Source organism: Semicossyphus pulcher, unplaced genomic scaffold (genome assembly GCF_022749685.1).
Source record: "Semicossyphus pulcher isolate SPU_LCO1_2020_fin unplaced genomic scaffold, fSemPul1.0.p SCAF_6, whole genome shotgun sequence".
In the NCBI taxonomy this organism is placed as follows: Eukaryota; Metazoa; Chordata; class Actinopteri; order Labriformes; family Labridae; genus Semicossyphus; species Semicossyphus pulcher.
This window is the reverse complement of record NW_027211737.1, coordinates 17,418,151-17,433,673: the sequence shown is the minus strand read 5'-3', so window position 1 is coordinate 17,433,673 and position 15,523 is coordinate 17,418,151. Positions and strand designations below refer to the sequence as shown.

Here is a 15,523-nt window from a genome sequence, read left to right as displayed (position 1 = left end):
TCTCTCTCCAGTTCATCAAACTTGCAAAAGTGGATATTTACAGTCGTATAAAATAGTATCTGACATTAATTCATTACAGAATTACATCGTATTAAATTGACTTCTGAAAAGTTATGGCTTATATTGCCGTGCCCTTGATCCTTTCTTTGGTCAGGTCAATTGGGTTTCAACTCTGTGATTTGCCTGGATGTGGGGGATCCAAGAACGAAAACCTGGCAACCTAGAACAAACTAGCTGAGCTAGACAACGGCTGTTTAGTAGCTACCGCTCGGCATTTGTCTGCACTGTGTACAATACAGCCGTGTTATATGTACAGCGTGCTTCAGGAATATGTCGGTAAGTGCCATTACATAACGACAAACTATACACACATGAATGCAGTAACATCTTAACAATGTAAGTACAAGTTAACGATTATATTTAGATATCTTTTTTCTTAAAGATGGCGGTTAGCCTGAGTTAGCTTAGCAACCTAGCTCAGGCTCAATCGCTCTCGGATGGAAGTATGAATGACGAACGTCGTCGCATTTAGCTAATGTGGATAGCATACTGGATAACTGGCTTTTTATTTTGTTTGACTGTCGTTTCCTCCTCAATCTGGGCGTACTTTTCGGCCAAAACGGGGATGTCGTCTTTCGAATCAGCAAAAAAAAGAAAAAAGCCAAATTTAATATAGGAAGCATCTGTTTAAATGGTGATGGATTTAATTATGGACTTAAGAAACAGTGTTATTGATGGCACATTTGAGATCGCTGTTTTTGCTTACAACTGACTCATTTACTTAAGTTTACCTATTTACTTTAACATTACATTCGACATTATTTGTACATAGTAGCGCAAATGTAAACAAAAACAGCTCAATATAATATTCACTTTCAATAGGCTATAAAGATTGCCCAAACAAGTTCATAAAACGATGTGTTAATGATGTAGGGCTTTTGAGCGCTGAAGGACATCTTTACTAAAACCTTGTTATTTGCTATGCACTCTGTTGACAGGTGGTTTTAGATGTTGCCTAAACCTAGTAGTTGGTAGCGCCTAAACAGATTTCATCAACATTTGTAAATCAACCAATCACTTATTGAGTACTCTTTTGAATACATTTATTTGATGGGAGGATGCAATTTAACACAGTTCCAGTACAGAGCACTGCAGAGCACTGGTAATGTTCCAGTACATTATGAAAACCTGTAACATAACAATGATGTAAGGTAGGTATGCAGTAATAACACTTCACATTTCTAAAATAAATGAGAAAATTGGAATTCCTCGGTAAAAGAACCGGTAATTGTTACTCAATTAGAGCTGCTTCAGTCAGAACCACAATCACTAAGAACAGTTAGTTACTTGTCGAACCAATCAACCTACTATTTCAGCTCAAGCAATTGGTATACCTTTTTAGAAATAATCTACATTGCATTTAAAAACCTCTAAGGAATGCAGTAACATTAGGAAATTATCCAGTTTCCCATAGTTATAGAGTCCTTAATTCTTCATCATTGTGAATCTGGGTTCTATTTCAAGGTTTCTTCCAGCCAACTAATGTGAAGAAATAGTTCAGACTCCCTTTGAGAGGATATTTAACTAGGACATCGATACTAGAATATTAGATCACACTGATTTGCTGCTGATTTTTTTTTCTCATTACCATTTCTTTCAGGCAAGTGACAATGAATCTGTTGAACTGACACGGACAGGCTCCCCAGTTCATCACAGAAAAAAACACAGCATGGAGTCATCCAGGTCTCCCAGAAGCTCTAAACACCACCATTCACGCTCAAGGTCACGCTCCAGGGACAGAAAACGTTAGTAACAGAATCAGACACTGCAAAACATGCATGAAGAATAAGGGTCATGGTTTAATATTTGTTCTCATGATATACACTCCAGAGATGTATCAGTTGAATGTGTGAGAAGAAAATTGTTGCCCAATGGTAAAAAAAATGTGTGTTGACTGAAGTTGCTTTGCTAACATGTAGTCATATTAGCATGGGGCAGAATGATGAAATATAACTACGACCACTGAGCAAAGTCTGCCCACTCATTTTTCTTTAAATTTACAGATTTAATGTGTTTATAGAGGCTCAGTTCCTCTACAGAATGTTGTCCACAATACTATGTAAAATAGTTTCAGTGTGTTTCTTGTATGAGTTTACTTTAAGGGTCATTTTGAAATGTATACTTGACAGCACTCTTTCTGCTGTTTCCAGGGGACAGAAAATACAGACGGAGTCGCAGCAGGAGCAAAGAGGTAATTCATTCATTGATTTCTATGTGTAGAAACATGTAGGCCTTTGCTGTTTTTTTAAGGCCATAAGTCATATTTCTTGTTAGATTTAGACCAAGGTGAGTATGTTTGTTAGGTTATAAAAGCTACGGTAACCAAAGTTAAAAACAAAATAGATAGATGGGCTTGCTCACATGGAAGGGGTCCTTTTTTACCCACACTATGTTGACATGTCTCGTTCGATATGTAATTATTTATAGCCATATTAAATGGTGAAGAGTAGATTTTTTTTCTTTTATTTTTTTGTTAAATCCTGTGTTTAGATCACATGATAACATTTCTACAATAAATCATACTCAGCGTGCTAATGCACGAAGAGACTGAACAGAAGACGCTGCTGACATAGCAAAATAATATGTCTACTACTGGGACAGGTAACTATCTGCCATTCAAACTCTATATGTCTCACACTATTAGTAGATACATTGTAATTAACTCTTGCATCTCTTTCAGCTAGGGATGGGCATAATTAAACACTAATTAAGATTTAAGTGATACCAAACCAAAAATCAGTTTTTGTCAGAGCCCCTGTAATTATACACTTTTGCCTGTCGGGTTAATTTTTCTCTAAAGAGTTCTGTCAGGATCTGTCTTTAGTGATATCTCAAATCATACTAATGACAACTCGTTCCAAACTATGTTCACATGAGATGCTATGATAAATTGACAGATGTTGTCGCATGAGGATGTTTTACCTGGCAAAAAAAAATTCATTGTAGGAATGCATTATTTTAGTAAAGAAAGTAAAAAGTAAGTTGGATGCCCATCCCTATTCCACCTTTCAGTGGGTCCAGGTTCAAAGCTTCTAGGTAACATTGAACTGATGTTGTTTTCTGACCCAGATCTTCACATCCCAAGGTTCGCATGTACACAATTTTAATATTTCAGAGGTTTCCCGCTTTGATTAATTGGTATGATTTCATTGAAATTAGCTCAGCAAAATTATTCCGTACCACAGAATGGCTGCTCTTTTCAAATAATGACACACTATATATATTATGAACATGGATCTGAAATGACAAGGGTTTTTTCAGCCTGTCATAATTTATTACATACCCTCTGCTCTAAGCCATGGTACTAACTCTTTTTGTTGCACTATTTTCCTGAAAGAGACAACTTCTTCTTAAAACAGGCACGAAAGAGGGACTCTGAGAAGCCATCAAAATCACACAGAAAAACAGATGAGCAGCAAGAGCCAGAGAGACTTTCGGCAGAGAATGGTGAGGAGCGATCCAGACGTAAAGACAGGAAGCCGTCCAAAGGCCGGAGCATGTCCAGGTCACATTCGCGAGAGAGGTTAGTCCAGTCAGTAAACAAGTCTTGGTCTCATTAAATATAACTCAGCATTGATATGCTTTATTCATGTCAGCAATTACTTTGATGGATCTTAATGCTTTCAGGCGGCATCACAGCAGAAGTAAGGATAAGCGACGATCACGGTCACGCAGCCGGGACAGGAAGAAGAAGGCGAGGTCACGCTCAGGTTCAAGGCCCAAACACCGTCATCACAGCAGAAGTCGCAGCAAGAGCAGGTTGGTTTGATATAAATTTCTACATTTCTTCTTATGGGGATCAAGTATTTGTGAACTTTGGTCGTGCATGATAGTTTCATCAACAGTATTTTCATTAATTTTTGTTTGTTTTTTCACCAGGGAGCGAAAGAAAAGGAGCGAAAAAGTACGCAAGAAGAGTCGCAGCAGGTCTGTTAATCCACCTGCCTTCCGGGGCCGAAACACAGCTATGGATGCACAAGAGGCCCTGGCCAGAAGGCAAGGCAACAGCTTACAGGATGTTTACAATACACAATGCCCTGTGAAAGTATGGGAACGGCCATGTCAAGTTTTTTAATTTGTTGTGTTCACTATGTACACTAGAGATATTTAAATTTGAGAAACAAGATCACAGCACATTTTGTTTAAGCAATCCCCCGTTTAGGTGAGAAAAGTATGTGTATGTATCCTGTTGCTTGTTTTATTGATTGTTCAAACATAAAAATAGTGCATGTCTAGTGTTAGTTTTAGCCTCGGTTCTTCTAGTCAGAAAGAAAACACTTACATAAAGACCAAAGAACTCTTCTAAGGCAGAAATAAAGCAAGCAATTTTAAAGTTTTGGACTGACCAGGTCTGTCTCCTGACTTTAATCCCATTAAAATGAATCTCACTTGCTGAGGAGGGGGCTGAAGGAAGAAACCCCTCAAACACAATAACTGAGAGAACCTTAGTTAAAGCCTGGGTGGATAGCAGACTTAAATATAATATAAATTGTATGATCACAAACACTTGACCTTGCTGATCCCATACTTTTGGAGGGCACTGTATATGGTTAGTCATTCTGTTCTGCACAACGCAGCAATGCTAATCATGCTTATTGATCTGCATATTTGCAGGTACTAAGCTTTTTTCCCTATTTTACAGACATTGTCAGCTCTATTAATTTCTGGCATTAAGAATTTATTGCTAGCAGGCAAGCACAGATGAGCTTTATTAGAACCAAATGGAGAAAAATATTTTCTATACCTCATAGTAAGCCTCAAATTTGAGGAATTAATTCCCTAAGTTAGTTAGATGAAAGTTGTGGACCGCTGGGTTGTAATCTGACTTCCCAACTATGTTTCACTTGGTAGAAAGCATTGTTCATCTAAGACATATCACCTAGGTAAAAAACGAGGTAATAGGTGGGATGTACTGGTGGCCATGGCATCTTAGACACTGACCATGTGACATTAACATCCACATTTTTAGTCTGGCCGGGGACCTTTGTTGCATTTTGCTCTTCAGTCCATTTCAAACCTGAACTGTCCCCAGTTCAATTTTCGAAAAACTGCTTATAAAAAATCAATGTCAAGTGTTGCTGATGTCTCCAAATGTTAAGCTGTGATTCCTTTGCTTACAGGTTATATTGTCACCCTTGGGTACACAGCAGTGAGCACAGGTTTGATGCGTTTCAAATCTATTGAGTAACATGAGCACTCTTTTCTGTCCAGGCTGGAGAGAGCCAAGAAACTGCAGGAGCAGAAGGAGAAGGAAATGTTTGAGAAACAGCAGCAGCAACAGCAGGAGATAGCTGCAGGTGAGAATCATTTATTGTGCCTTATTTTTAACCCTAGATGTTTGAGTTAGTTATGATTATTTAAGTCAGCTACTGACTTATGCCAATCTGTGTTTTTTTTTCCCCCCAGTGACAACCCCAATTGCAGTAGCTGCTGCTGCAGCTGCAGCCGCTGCCTCAAACCCTGGCCTCAATGTTGCGGCCCTGCTGGCCTCTGGGACGCAGGTCACGCCTCAGATTGCTATGGCAGCACAGATGGCCGCCCTTCAAGCAAAAACACTGGCAGAGACTGGCATTGCTGTGCCCAGCTACTATAACCCATCATCTGTAAATCCAATGAAGTTTGCAGAGCAGGAGAAAAAGAGGAAAATGTTATGGCAGGGAAAGAAGGAGGGGGTAAGATTGTATTTTATAGTTAATTCCTATTTATTCACAGGTTCTAAGCATGACTACTTCCGTCTTAAAATGTGTAAAAGGGCACCTAAGAGAGGCACACTGGAAAGGGATGTAATGGATAATTTGATGTACAATGTTTGTTTACATTCATCTTTACTCATGCTCATTATTTTTGTGTTTTAACCTTTAAGGACAAGTCCCAGACAGCTGAGTTGTGGGAAAAGCTGAACTTTGGAAACAAGGACCAAAATGTTAAATTCCGCAAACTAATGGGCATTAAAGTAAGTATTCAAAGATGCTTCGTCTAAATCCTCAGCTTGAGCTTACCCACCTTTGCCTTCTCTAAGAGTATTTAATTTTCTGCCTTTACAGGATGACGAAGCAGAAACTTCCAAACCACTTAACGACGAGGGCATGAAGACTCTTGAAAAGCAAGAGGAGATGTTTAGGAACCTTGACGTTCAGTATGAGATGGCACGCTCTCAGACACACACCCAGAGGGGAATGGGCCTCGGCTTCTCCTCCTCATTCTCACGTGGGATGGATTCTATCTAAAGCCAGACATCAGCTGTCTTTGCCACTCATATGATCACATAGGACCACCAATTCATCGCTCGCCCTCAAGCTTGCATGGATGTTGCTCTGAATCTGTAATTTATTTATAGACAAACATCTCGCGTATTGGAACATTTTAATGTAAATAGCCAGATGCTGAGTTTGTCTCAGTGTTAATGAATCTGTCCATCTTTGAAAAAGGATGCATCAGTTGGACTGGTTGATGCAGCTTACATTTAGATATTTGTTTGGATAATGTGGTAGCTTTTTTTTAACCTCAAGTATATATTAATATGTGATTGTTTGAACATAGACTGAATATAATGTGGTTCAAGTGAACACTGTTTACATCCATGTAAAAGGCATCTGGAGTCAATGTAATACCCCAATTTAGAATCTCCTGATGGGGAAAAACAAAGAATGGGCTGTAATACATATTGTCTTCAGGATTACCACAGATAAAGATGTGCTTCAGAGGAGGAATCACATATTTCAGGTGTTCTTAAAAATAAATTAGTTTTGTGTTGGAAGGTTTTTCATCAAGTGGCTCAATTTTTATTTTATGTGGCATCTGTGTGGGATACTATATTTGACACAAGTTTGTGCCGCTCCTGCTTGGGCTGGGTGAAAGTAGCAAAATATTATTGTATAACAAATCAAATAGAATGAAATTGATCTTAGTTATTAAACACAATATACTTCTGTCACTTAGAACCAGCTCACCCAGCTCTTACAGTAAAGTGACCTGAGAATGTACAGCACATAACAGACTGTCCATGGGAAAGAAGGAAAATTTTGCATTAAAAAAATAGAAATTTATTAGAATACATTAGTTTGTTTTCTCCTTAATGCAGAACAGCTTTTATTTACAAATAAGACTTGAGTACAGCACGTGGGCCACACCAGTGATGAGGTTGTGATTGGCAAACTCGAGGATAAGGAGCAGGATCGGGTACTCGCTGTGTCTCTTCTCCAGGGTGGACTCTTCACTTAAGCCCATCCAATGAAGCAGCAGAGTTTGCATGGCTTCTGGGAACAGCTCTGTGGCTAGTTCTTCAGCAGGTGGCAAGTCGCTAATTCTCTCAATATGATGAACCTTAAATCCCTCCACTTTGTGGCTGATGCTGTTGTTGGCTCCATTAAACTGCTGGCCAAGCCAGCGCCCGACACAACTGAGGAGGGAACTTGAATACACACATCCCCAGTCTTTGGCCTTTAGCAGTGCTAACACAGTTTCTGTCATATCCTTTTCTTCCACACTCCCATTAATGCACTGATCAATTGTCTCCAAAAGCTTCAAGATAGTCTCATAATAATCTGTGTAGCTTTGAGCCTCGGAAGAGAGTTTGTCATCCAAGCTCTGCAATTTTTTCCTCACAGTGGATACAAGTTGACTGCATTGCTCTGTTAGCAAGCTTGGCATTGGAAAAGAACAATAATCGTGATCTGCTGATTTATCACCTGTGTCACTGATACAAACATCCACCGATTCCCTACCAACCTGGCAATGCTGAGGTGGTGACATTTCATTCTTCAAATGTGCGTCATGCGTGCTGCTGGCTGGTGCAAAATCGAGCTGCAAACTGAGGCTGTAACTCATTTTCAGAGGGCTGTCATTGATCTGGGATTTCCAAATATCCTGCAAATAACAGACCATAATTTAATATCAAAAGACATATTGGGTTATATACCATATAAAACGAAGCAAATCAATCATCATAATGTGATCTGTACTGTACCTGGAAGTTCTCTAGCACAGCAAGCTGCTCTTGCCGACTGTACATTTCAAAGGCTACTCGAAACAGTCCTTGAACACTGTAGAACCAGAGGCAGTTATTTACAGTAGGCACCTTCAACCCATGGAACCTGAAAGCTGACACAGGAAGACAACATTGTCAAGTGTTACTGTGTGTAGGCGTGTACATTGATTTTTTCTCTAGTGCATTTTACCTGAGGAAAAATGTATCTTTGTTGCCAATCCTTTCTTGGCAAACTTGGCGTGGTGTCTTGGATGGTTTTCTGTCCGGATGTCCGTGTTGGAGAATAGATCAGCTCCTAAATAGAGAGGAACCATGGGACTCTGGAACAGATACAGACGTGATGTGAAACCACCTCCTCTTTGGATCCATTAAAATATGGAGATAAATAAGGACATGCATTTTGGGTTTTATTCTGACAAGATCTTGCTTGGTTACTGTTTGAATGAATAGTATCCATGTAAGTAACTATAGAAAATTATAAAACATTTAATATTGTGTTTGAAACTCTTCTCGTGAGGTTTGAACTAAACACCAAAAGCAGTTGTCTCCATAGCTCTTTTTGGATCAGCACAATGTTTTATATCTTTGACATTATTTAACAGTGAAAACATGTGACTGTTGTCCCTCCTAAAGAATTTGTGATGATGGTCGATATAGCACCCTCTAGCAGGTTTCAGGGGCTTATGAGAAATGTTGTTATTAAAAAACAAATCTACCATCTCTGTTGAAGCTGCAAGAACAAAACACATCTTTAAACATGTAGGGATATCACACTCTCACCTGGTTGGGACACTTTGACAGTCTGAACGATGTCAGATTCACTAAATAGATGAAGCGAATTTTCCTTGAGCCCCCGTCCCATTGCGGTAAAGTTAAGTGGACAGTTGAGCAACTTGACATTGCTGAAAGCAATTTAAGCTTCTCACTTTGTCACAATTATGTCCTGTCCTGTAGAAAGAATCGGTGTTTACTAGATATCTTTCAACGAAAGGAAATACGTCAGTATGTTACAACAAAGCGGCTCAACTGAACAGAACAACGGCTACGTATATTTTTCCCTCAGCGCTGTCTTGCAGACCAAAGAGGTCGCTATAAGTAATAGCCAATACTAGTGACTGCCTTTAAAAAAAATCGACATCTCAATTTGACATTGGCGGGGAAGTGTTAAATTTGAGCAAGGGTGTCGTAAACAATCGTACTGTGTAGAAATTACATTATGTGATTGTTTGTCGATTTTATATCACCTGAAATACAATGCTGTGGGCAAAAACGGCCCCTCGTTACTACTTCCTGTCACGTGACACAAGGAGACCCAATGAACACGAGTAGCCGTTGCTCTCACCTCTGAACTCGGGTTCTGTGCAGCGGAGCTGGGTAAAAATGGCTGAAGTTGATTTCGGTGATAGTGAGCTCTTTCAGCAGCTTGATGACAGTGCTCCCCTGGTTCCGACCCACATCCGCTTCACAGATGATGAGGAGGACCAGGAGGAGACGAGCCAGCTCCGGAGCAGACTGGAGCAGAGTGATGACTACATCCAGAGACTCACTGAGGAGAATATCCTTGTGTCTGGTGTGAATGTTACACGAGCTAACGTCTGCTAGCATAGTGATTCTTCTGTCTGTAATCAAAAACAAAAAACATCTTAAACTTTAAATTGTCGGTTCAATGCTTTTCTGTCGGCTTTAATCTTAACTTATATATCACATAAAGGTTTGAGAAGAAAACTGAACATCCTCACACGACCAAGGTAATTAGCTGGCACTTGGTAAGAGGCACTTCAAATCAAACGAAACTGGAAACATAACCAACGCGTATTTTTGTTTTTACAGCGGAATCACAATTGAAGATGTCAGCATTGACGGACCAGTTCTTCAAATCCTTTATGCAAACAACGTTATTTCAAAGTAGGCAATATTTTTCATCATCAATTGTGGTTTTAATAATAATTAGACTTGGTAAATATATTTGAACATTTGTGTTGAAACATTTTCCTACAATTTATATTACTTCTTACTTTATAGCCAATAAAATAAGATTATAACAAATTAATGGTATTGCTAAATTTTAACCGAAACACTTTTTTGTAAATTATGAAAAAATAAAAGATAATATGAAATCTCTCTTCTTTAGACAATGTCGTCAAGAAATTGAAGATGGGATCTGCAGTGTGATATTGAAGCATCAAAATCTGGGCAATGAAAAGAAGAAAAACACCTATCACATTAAACCTCAGGTATTACCCAGAACGTATTATATTGTGAGTAGAAGCAGTTCAAATATGACTGTTGAAAAAATAAACATTTTCTACCCTTTTTGAAGAATGCAGCTTTTGCTTTGGATGAAGATCCACAAAAGTCGTCTTCCAGTAGTGTAAGAACAACTACAGAATCCTTTAAAGTGAGTATTTACTGTCTATTCAATGGTTTGCATAGTGCTCAATTTCTTGTAATATGGAAACAAGTGTCATGTTTGAATACATTAACATATCAAACTATTTTCTATTTTCCTTCATAGGTGGTTGGAAGCGTGTTACATTTCACTACTTTTAGTGTTGATAAACTTGGACAGCCTCTGGTGAATGAAAACCCCCAGATGACAGATGGCTGGGATGTTCCAACGTATCTTTAAGATGGATAAAATGACACATCATTATCAGAAACAGCCTTGTCCGTCAGGTCATTTCTTTTGAATACGTGTTGCACAAGTAGAGAACTTGCTGCAATTAAATAAGCATTTAAGAAAAAAAAAGTCCTTATTTTAAATGTGCTCATTTATTTCTGAATCTGTTAGAGAAAAACTTCTAAGGTGTTGAAAAGGATGATTTTCTGTATTTACGTTGCACAATGGTAAAAATCCTGAATTGTGACAAAGCTATCACCAGGTTTTCAACCAGGTCATCGGCACAGATGGACAGGAAATAGAAATGAAAGATAAAAGGTATGTTGGTGTTTTAATACTGAAGCTTGTATTTTTGGGTTGCTTTGTTTCGTTGTTTAGTGGTATATATATTTAAATAATGAGCCCATCACTTATCTTTTCATTGCAGACCCAAATCTATGTGTTTTAACTGCGGCTTAAGCAGTCATCAGATGAGAGACTGTCCCAAGGTAAGAACAAGACAAGTTTTACTATGGTAAGTTCAAAATAAGAGTCGGAACTTGATTTTCTGTATCTTAACATTATTCCCTTCCTAGCCTAAAGACATGGCTGCTATTAATGAGAGAAGAAAGGAGTTCAATCAGAACAACAACCAGGCCATGCAGAGTAACCAGCGATACCATGCTGATGAAGTGGAGGAGCGGTTTGCTAAGTACAAGGCTGGAGTCATGAGGCACGCGTTTTTATACACAAAAGACAAAAAATATCTAATGTAACGTGTAAAAAGAACTTTCAATCATTGAATGTTTTACTCTGTGTTGTACTTTGAAACAGTGAGGAGCTGTTGACAGCGCTGGGACTTGATGGCAACTCCCTCTCTCCTCTGATTTATCGCATGAGGCAGATGGGCTACCCACCAGGCTGGCTCAAAGAGGCAGAGATGGAAAACTCAGGCTTAGCGCTTTATGATGGAAATGGTATGTTTTATTTACAAGTTATGTAGTGCCACAGATTTTGCTTTGAGTAGACTTCTGAACAGAATATGACTGTTTGTGAAAAGTTCTGAGGTTGGACTGAATCTTTGTTTTTTCTGTATTCTAGCTTCAAATGCTGGTAATGTAACCGACGGTGCCAATTCCCAAAACATCTCTTATGACGTCTCCAAACTGGTGGATTTCCCAGGGTTCAATGTACCTGCACCAAACTTAAAAGATGTAAGTCCGACAATATAATCTTCATATATTGTAACAGCTCACTAGTTTTTTGGGTCCATGTATCTCATTTATACTTGTGTAAAAGAGATTTATATTAGTTTTATATTTAGCTTCAACTTATCTGAAAATGTATATGAAATTCATACTAAATGTATGAATTTACATGTAAATTCATACATTTAGTATGTAGTCACATTGTACTGTACGGAAGCCCTTAGCAGACATGCATCCATATCATATTTTATTATCATATTTACTCCATTTCCCTGTGATAACGAAGTATTTCTGGTCGTTTCCTCGAGATCTCGACTTGTTTATCACGTTATCACGAGAAAACAAGCTTTGTTATCCTGAGATAACGAGAAAAATAAGCCGAGATCTCGAGAAAATGACCGGGAATTAACTCGTTATCACGAGAAAACCAGCGTTGTTATCTTGATATAACGAGAAAGTGACAGGAAATTATTCGTTTTCACGGGAAAACGTAGTAAATAAAATGTATTCATCCATGTCTGCTTAGGGCCTCCGTAGTACTGTTTATGTAATGTGTCTTTAAAACTTTTTTTCTTACCTCCAGGAGTTCATGCAGTATGGTTCTATTCCAATGCAGAGCAGCCACATGAAGCAAAACTACGCAGCCTATCTGTCCAACAACTTCCCTATGGTAATTATCCTAAAGCCTCTAGTGTAGTTGGTTTTTCCTTTCAAGACATGTAACCATGCCCTATTATTGTATCGACTATCAGACTATCGACTTTGGCCATTTTAATCAAATTGTCTGAATATTACGTGTAATAATTTATGCAAACTCCTACAGCACCATATGTCAGATTATAATACCATTCTTCTAAAAAATGAAAGACACGGGGAGCTATTAAGTTAGTATAATGTTCATAAGAATTGTTGAAGGGTTAGTAAATATTTCAGGGATAAACAACCCTTTAACCATGAATTCTGCTGATCATTTTCTGTTATACTATTAATCTGGATGCATAGTTGTCTTTGCGATCTCAGCCGCTGAATTTACATTCTTAATGAGTTAACTGGAATTGATAAAGTGGGGATGTGTGATATTATTCTTTCTTGCAAACAGCCTGGTGCCACCTGCAACAAGAGACAACATGAATCTGACTCATCTCCTCAGCTGAGAAAGAAGACAAGGTCCAGTCCTGACCGGAACTCGGATAGAAGCTCAGATATGGATGTTGAATCAGGTAAGTGTTAATTTCAGATCAGGTAAATCAAAATATGTCATAAATGTCCTTTTACAAGAAAGTAAAACACACAAATGTTTTAAAGCTAGGTTACAATCAAAAACTTCTGTAGTTATTTTCTTTATCTCAATCTTGACACCCCCTGCTTGGTATTAAGGACTTGAAATGCAAAGTAAAACCCAGGAGAATTAGCTGTGCCTTTGCATGTTCTAAGTCTCTAACTTTCTTTTCTTTGGGCGACTATATTCATGTCTTTTCTCAGACCCAGGAACACCCTATCATATTCATGGCCCAGGTGACTTCCAGTTCCAACCTCCACTGCCTCCTGGCTCCCCTTGCTTCAGTTCACCTCCTCCTCTGCCCCAGGGCACCCCTCCTGCTACACCCACTCCCCCACCTCTCCCTAAAGGTACACCTCCTCCCACACCCACCAATGGCTCTCCAGCTCTGCGAGGCCGTAGCTGTGTAGTGGTTGATGAGGCTGCGGAGGGAACAGAGGATGAACTGACACTGGAGGAACTAGAGGAGCAGCAGAGGTTGATATGGGCAGCCCTAGAAACTGCTACTAACAGTGACTCTGAGACCCCTGCAACGGGAACTCCTGTACCCAGTTCACCAAGTGTGTCTACACCTGTCCATGAAGACACAGAAACAGAAGAGGTTGAAGAAGCGATGGACACAACAAAACCTGCAGAAACTTGTCAAAACAGTGAAAATCAAAGGGAAACAGGGGTTCAAGATATTTGCTTTCAGAGTCCTGGACCGATCAAAGTCGAGGAAGACAGTCCTCAGAGCCCTGAACCAGTCAAAGTCAAAGATGACAGCACTCAGTGTCTGGCTCCAATCAAAGTTGAAGATGACAGCCCACTGAGTCCAGGTCCAGACAAAGCCCAGGATGACAGTCCTCAGAGTCCTGATCCAATCAAATGCCAGGAAGACATCCCACAGAGGCCTGATGAAGGTTTCCTGCATGGGGGGGCTGGAGATTGTGCTTCTCCTCAGCATGTGGACAAGGTAATAGCGGTTCCTCATCGCAGCAACTTTGCTGCTGGCATCGTTCCATTTGAAGATACACCAGAATTCACTGAAGTTGCAGAAGCCACAGGCACATACCTGAAGATCAGAGACTTGCTTAAATGTTCCCCTCGAAATTTGGCGAAGAAAAAGTAAAAATGTACTGTCTTGATTTGGAACACAAGGATACATGAATATTTTTTAAACAAATACTTCTATTTTCATTTTCATGACCATCTTGTCAACATGTTTTTAGCTGTGTTTTTTTTTTACCAAACTGAATGTCAGTGCTTTATGTACATTTGATCTGTAAACATACAATGAGGAAGGGGCATTGAGGGATGCTGCAACAGAAATGGTTTGTAGTTTTTGACCAATAAGTTTAATTTTTTTTGTAGCAGAAGTGTGACTCATGCTGTTAGTTTTATTGTAAAACTTGTAAATTGTCAATTCATCACCTGCATTCTTTTTAATATTATGGTTTGTAAATGCTTTTTCTATTTTTGTTCCACTTGAATTGCTCTAAAGTCATCAAGTAAACATGCTTGTGTTTGTTTGGTGCATTACTTCATCTAGCATCTGCTATATGAGGGTTAGCTATATGTTGACTGGACAGATTGCCAAATATGTGAGAAAGCAGTTATAAATTATTGTTACCATCTTTAGCAGACCATAAGTAACAAGTTGCCCCTCTGTTGCTATAATCAGCTCAGTTGTTGATTTTAATGCACATTACAAATTAAACTGAAAGTTCATTTACTCCATTCAAACTCATCTGCCAGCATAAAGGCATCATCAATTGTTCAAATAAAGATTTGTACATGCAGTAAACGGCAACACTAGCATGCACACAGAATACTTGCACTTCGTCTGTAAATGACTTGCACATACATGCATACTGAATACTCACACATACACCTCCAAACCCTACATACTTATGGAAATGTACATGCATTAACAAGCCTGTCTTTGTATGGGTGTGCTAAACTAGAAAAAAAAGCAAAGGCTAGGGCAGAATTAACAAACTCGTAAAGTCATGTGAAACCAGTTGTGCCTTTTTGTGGTAAAGCTATCACACTTTAGCCATAGCTAAGGATTTAAACTGTACTTTTGCATTCAGTCTTTAAATTCAAATGAAACACGTCGGTCAAATATCCAGGAACTAACACTGGTTTTCTTCTCAGAATTCAGTCTTCTGCAAAATTTTTCAAATACACTTCTGTAAGAATTCTGTTATCTCTAAATGTAAGGTAATATATTTTGGAATCCTCCTCAAAAAAACCTCAGATTAATAAAAAGGCATTCACTTGGTCCAATTCCAAAGATAGACAAGGACGTTTTAAATGGACTCAAATACAGCAAACCTAAGTACTTGAACGCATTGCTTTGGAAAATATTTTATGCCAACAGTGATTGTTTGACAATATTAAAAATA

The 15,523-nt window shown here is 38.8% G+C and overlaps 3 protein-coding genes across 5 annotated transcripts; 2 read left to right on the top strand and 1 right to left on the bottom strand.

Annotated features, from left to right (window-relative positions):
• Positions 1-246: 246 nt before the first annotated feature.
• Positions 247-6,812, top strand: rsrc2 (arginine/serine-rich coiled-coil 2). Of its 2 annotated transcripts, none has more exons than XM_069683662.1 (10): positions 247-336; positions 1,661-1,805; positions 2,211-2,251; positions 3,420-3,583; positions 3,688-3,819; positions 3,940-3,987; positions 5,272-5,357; positions 5,467-5,732; positions 5,924-6,013; positions 6,105-6,812. In XM_069683662.1, the coding sequence occupies exons 1-10, from the start codon at positions 331-333 to the stop codon at positions 6,285-6,287; spliced, it is 1,161 nt and encodes a 386-aa protein (XP_069539763.1). In that variant the 5' UTR covers positions 247-330; the 3' UTR covers positions 6,288-6,812. The 2 variants fall into 2 exon arrangements, with proteins under 2 accessions (XP_069539763.1, XP_069539762.1); XM_069683661.1 differs by having other exon boundaries at positions 3,940-4,056.
• Positions 6,813-7,134: 322 nt separating this feature from the next.
• Positions 7,135-9,059, bottom strand: LOC138610815 (uncharacterized). Its single transcript, XM_069683651.1, has 4 exons — positions 8,828-9,059; positions 8,238-8,367; positions 8,027-8,160; positions 7,135-7,926 (listed from the first exon to the last, which is right to left on the bottom strand). The coding sequence occupies exons 1-4, from the start codon at positions 8,945-8,947 to the stop codon at positions 7,150-7,152; spliced, it is 1,161 nt and encodes a 386-aa protein (XP_069539752.1). The 5' UTR covers positions 8,948-9,059; the 3' UTR covers positions 7,135-7,149.
• Positions 9,060-9,427: 368 nt separating this feature from the next.
• Positions 9,428-14,628, top strand: zcchc8 (zinc finger, CCHC domain containing 8). 2 transcript variants are annotated; one of them, XM_069682917.1, is made up of 14 exons: positions 9,428-9,605; positions 9,756-9,795; positions 9,878-9,952; positions 10,179-10,281; positions 10,368-10,445; positions 10,563-10,666; positions 10,920-10,985; positions 11,095-11,155; positions 11,243-11,379; positions 11,481-11,623; positions 11,748-11,860; positions 12,438-12,524; positions 12,954-13,074; positions 13,337-14,628. In XM_069682917.1, the coding sequence occupies exons 1-14, from the start codon at positions 9,428-9,430 to the stop codon at positions 14,242-14,244; spliced, it is 2,214 nt and encodes a 737-aa protein (XP_069539018.1). In that variant the 3' UTR covers positions 14,245-14,628. The 2 variants fall into 2 exon arrangements, with proteins under 2 accessions (XP_069539018.1, XP_069539017.1); XM_069682916.1 differs by having other exon boundaries at positions 9,428-9,617; positions 9,759-9,795.
• Positions 14,629-15,523: the final 895 nt, after the last annotated feature.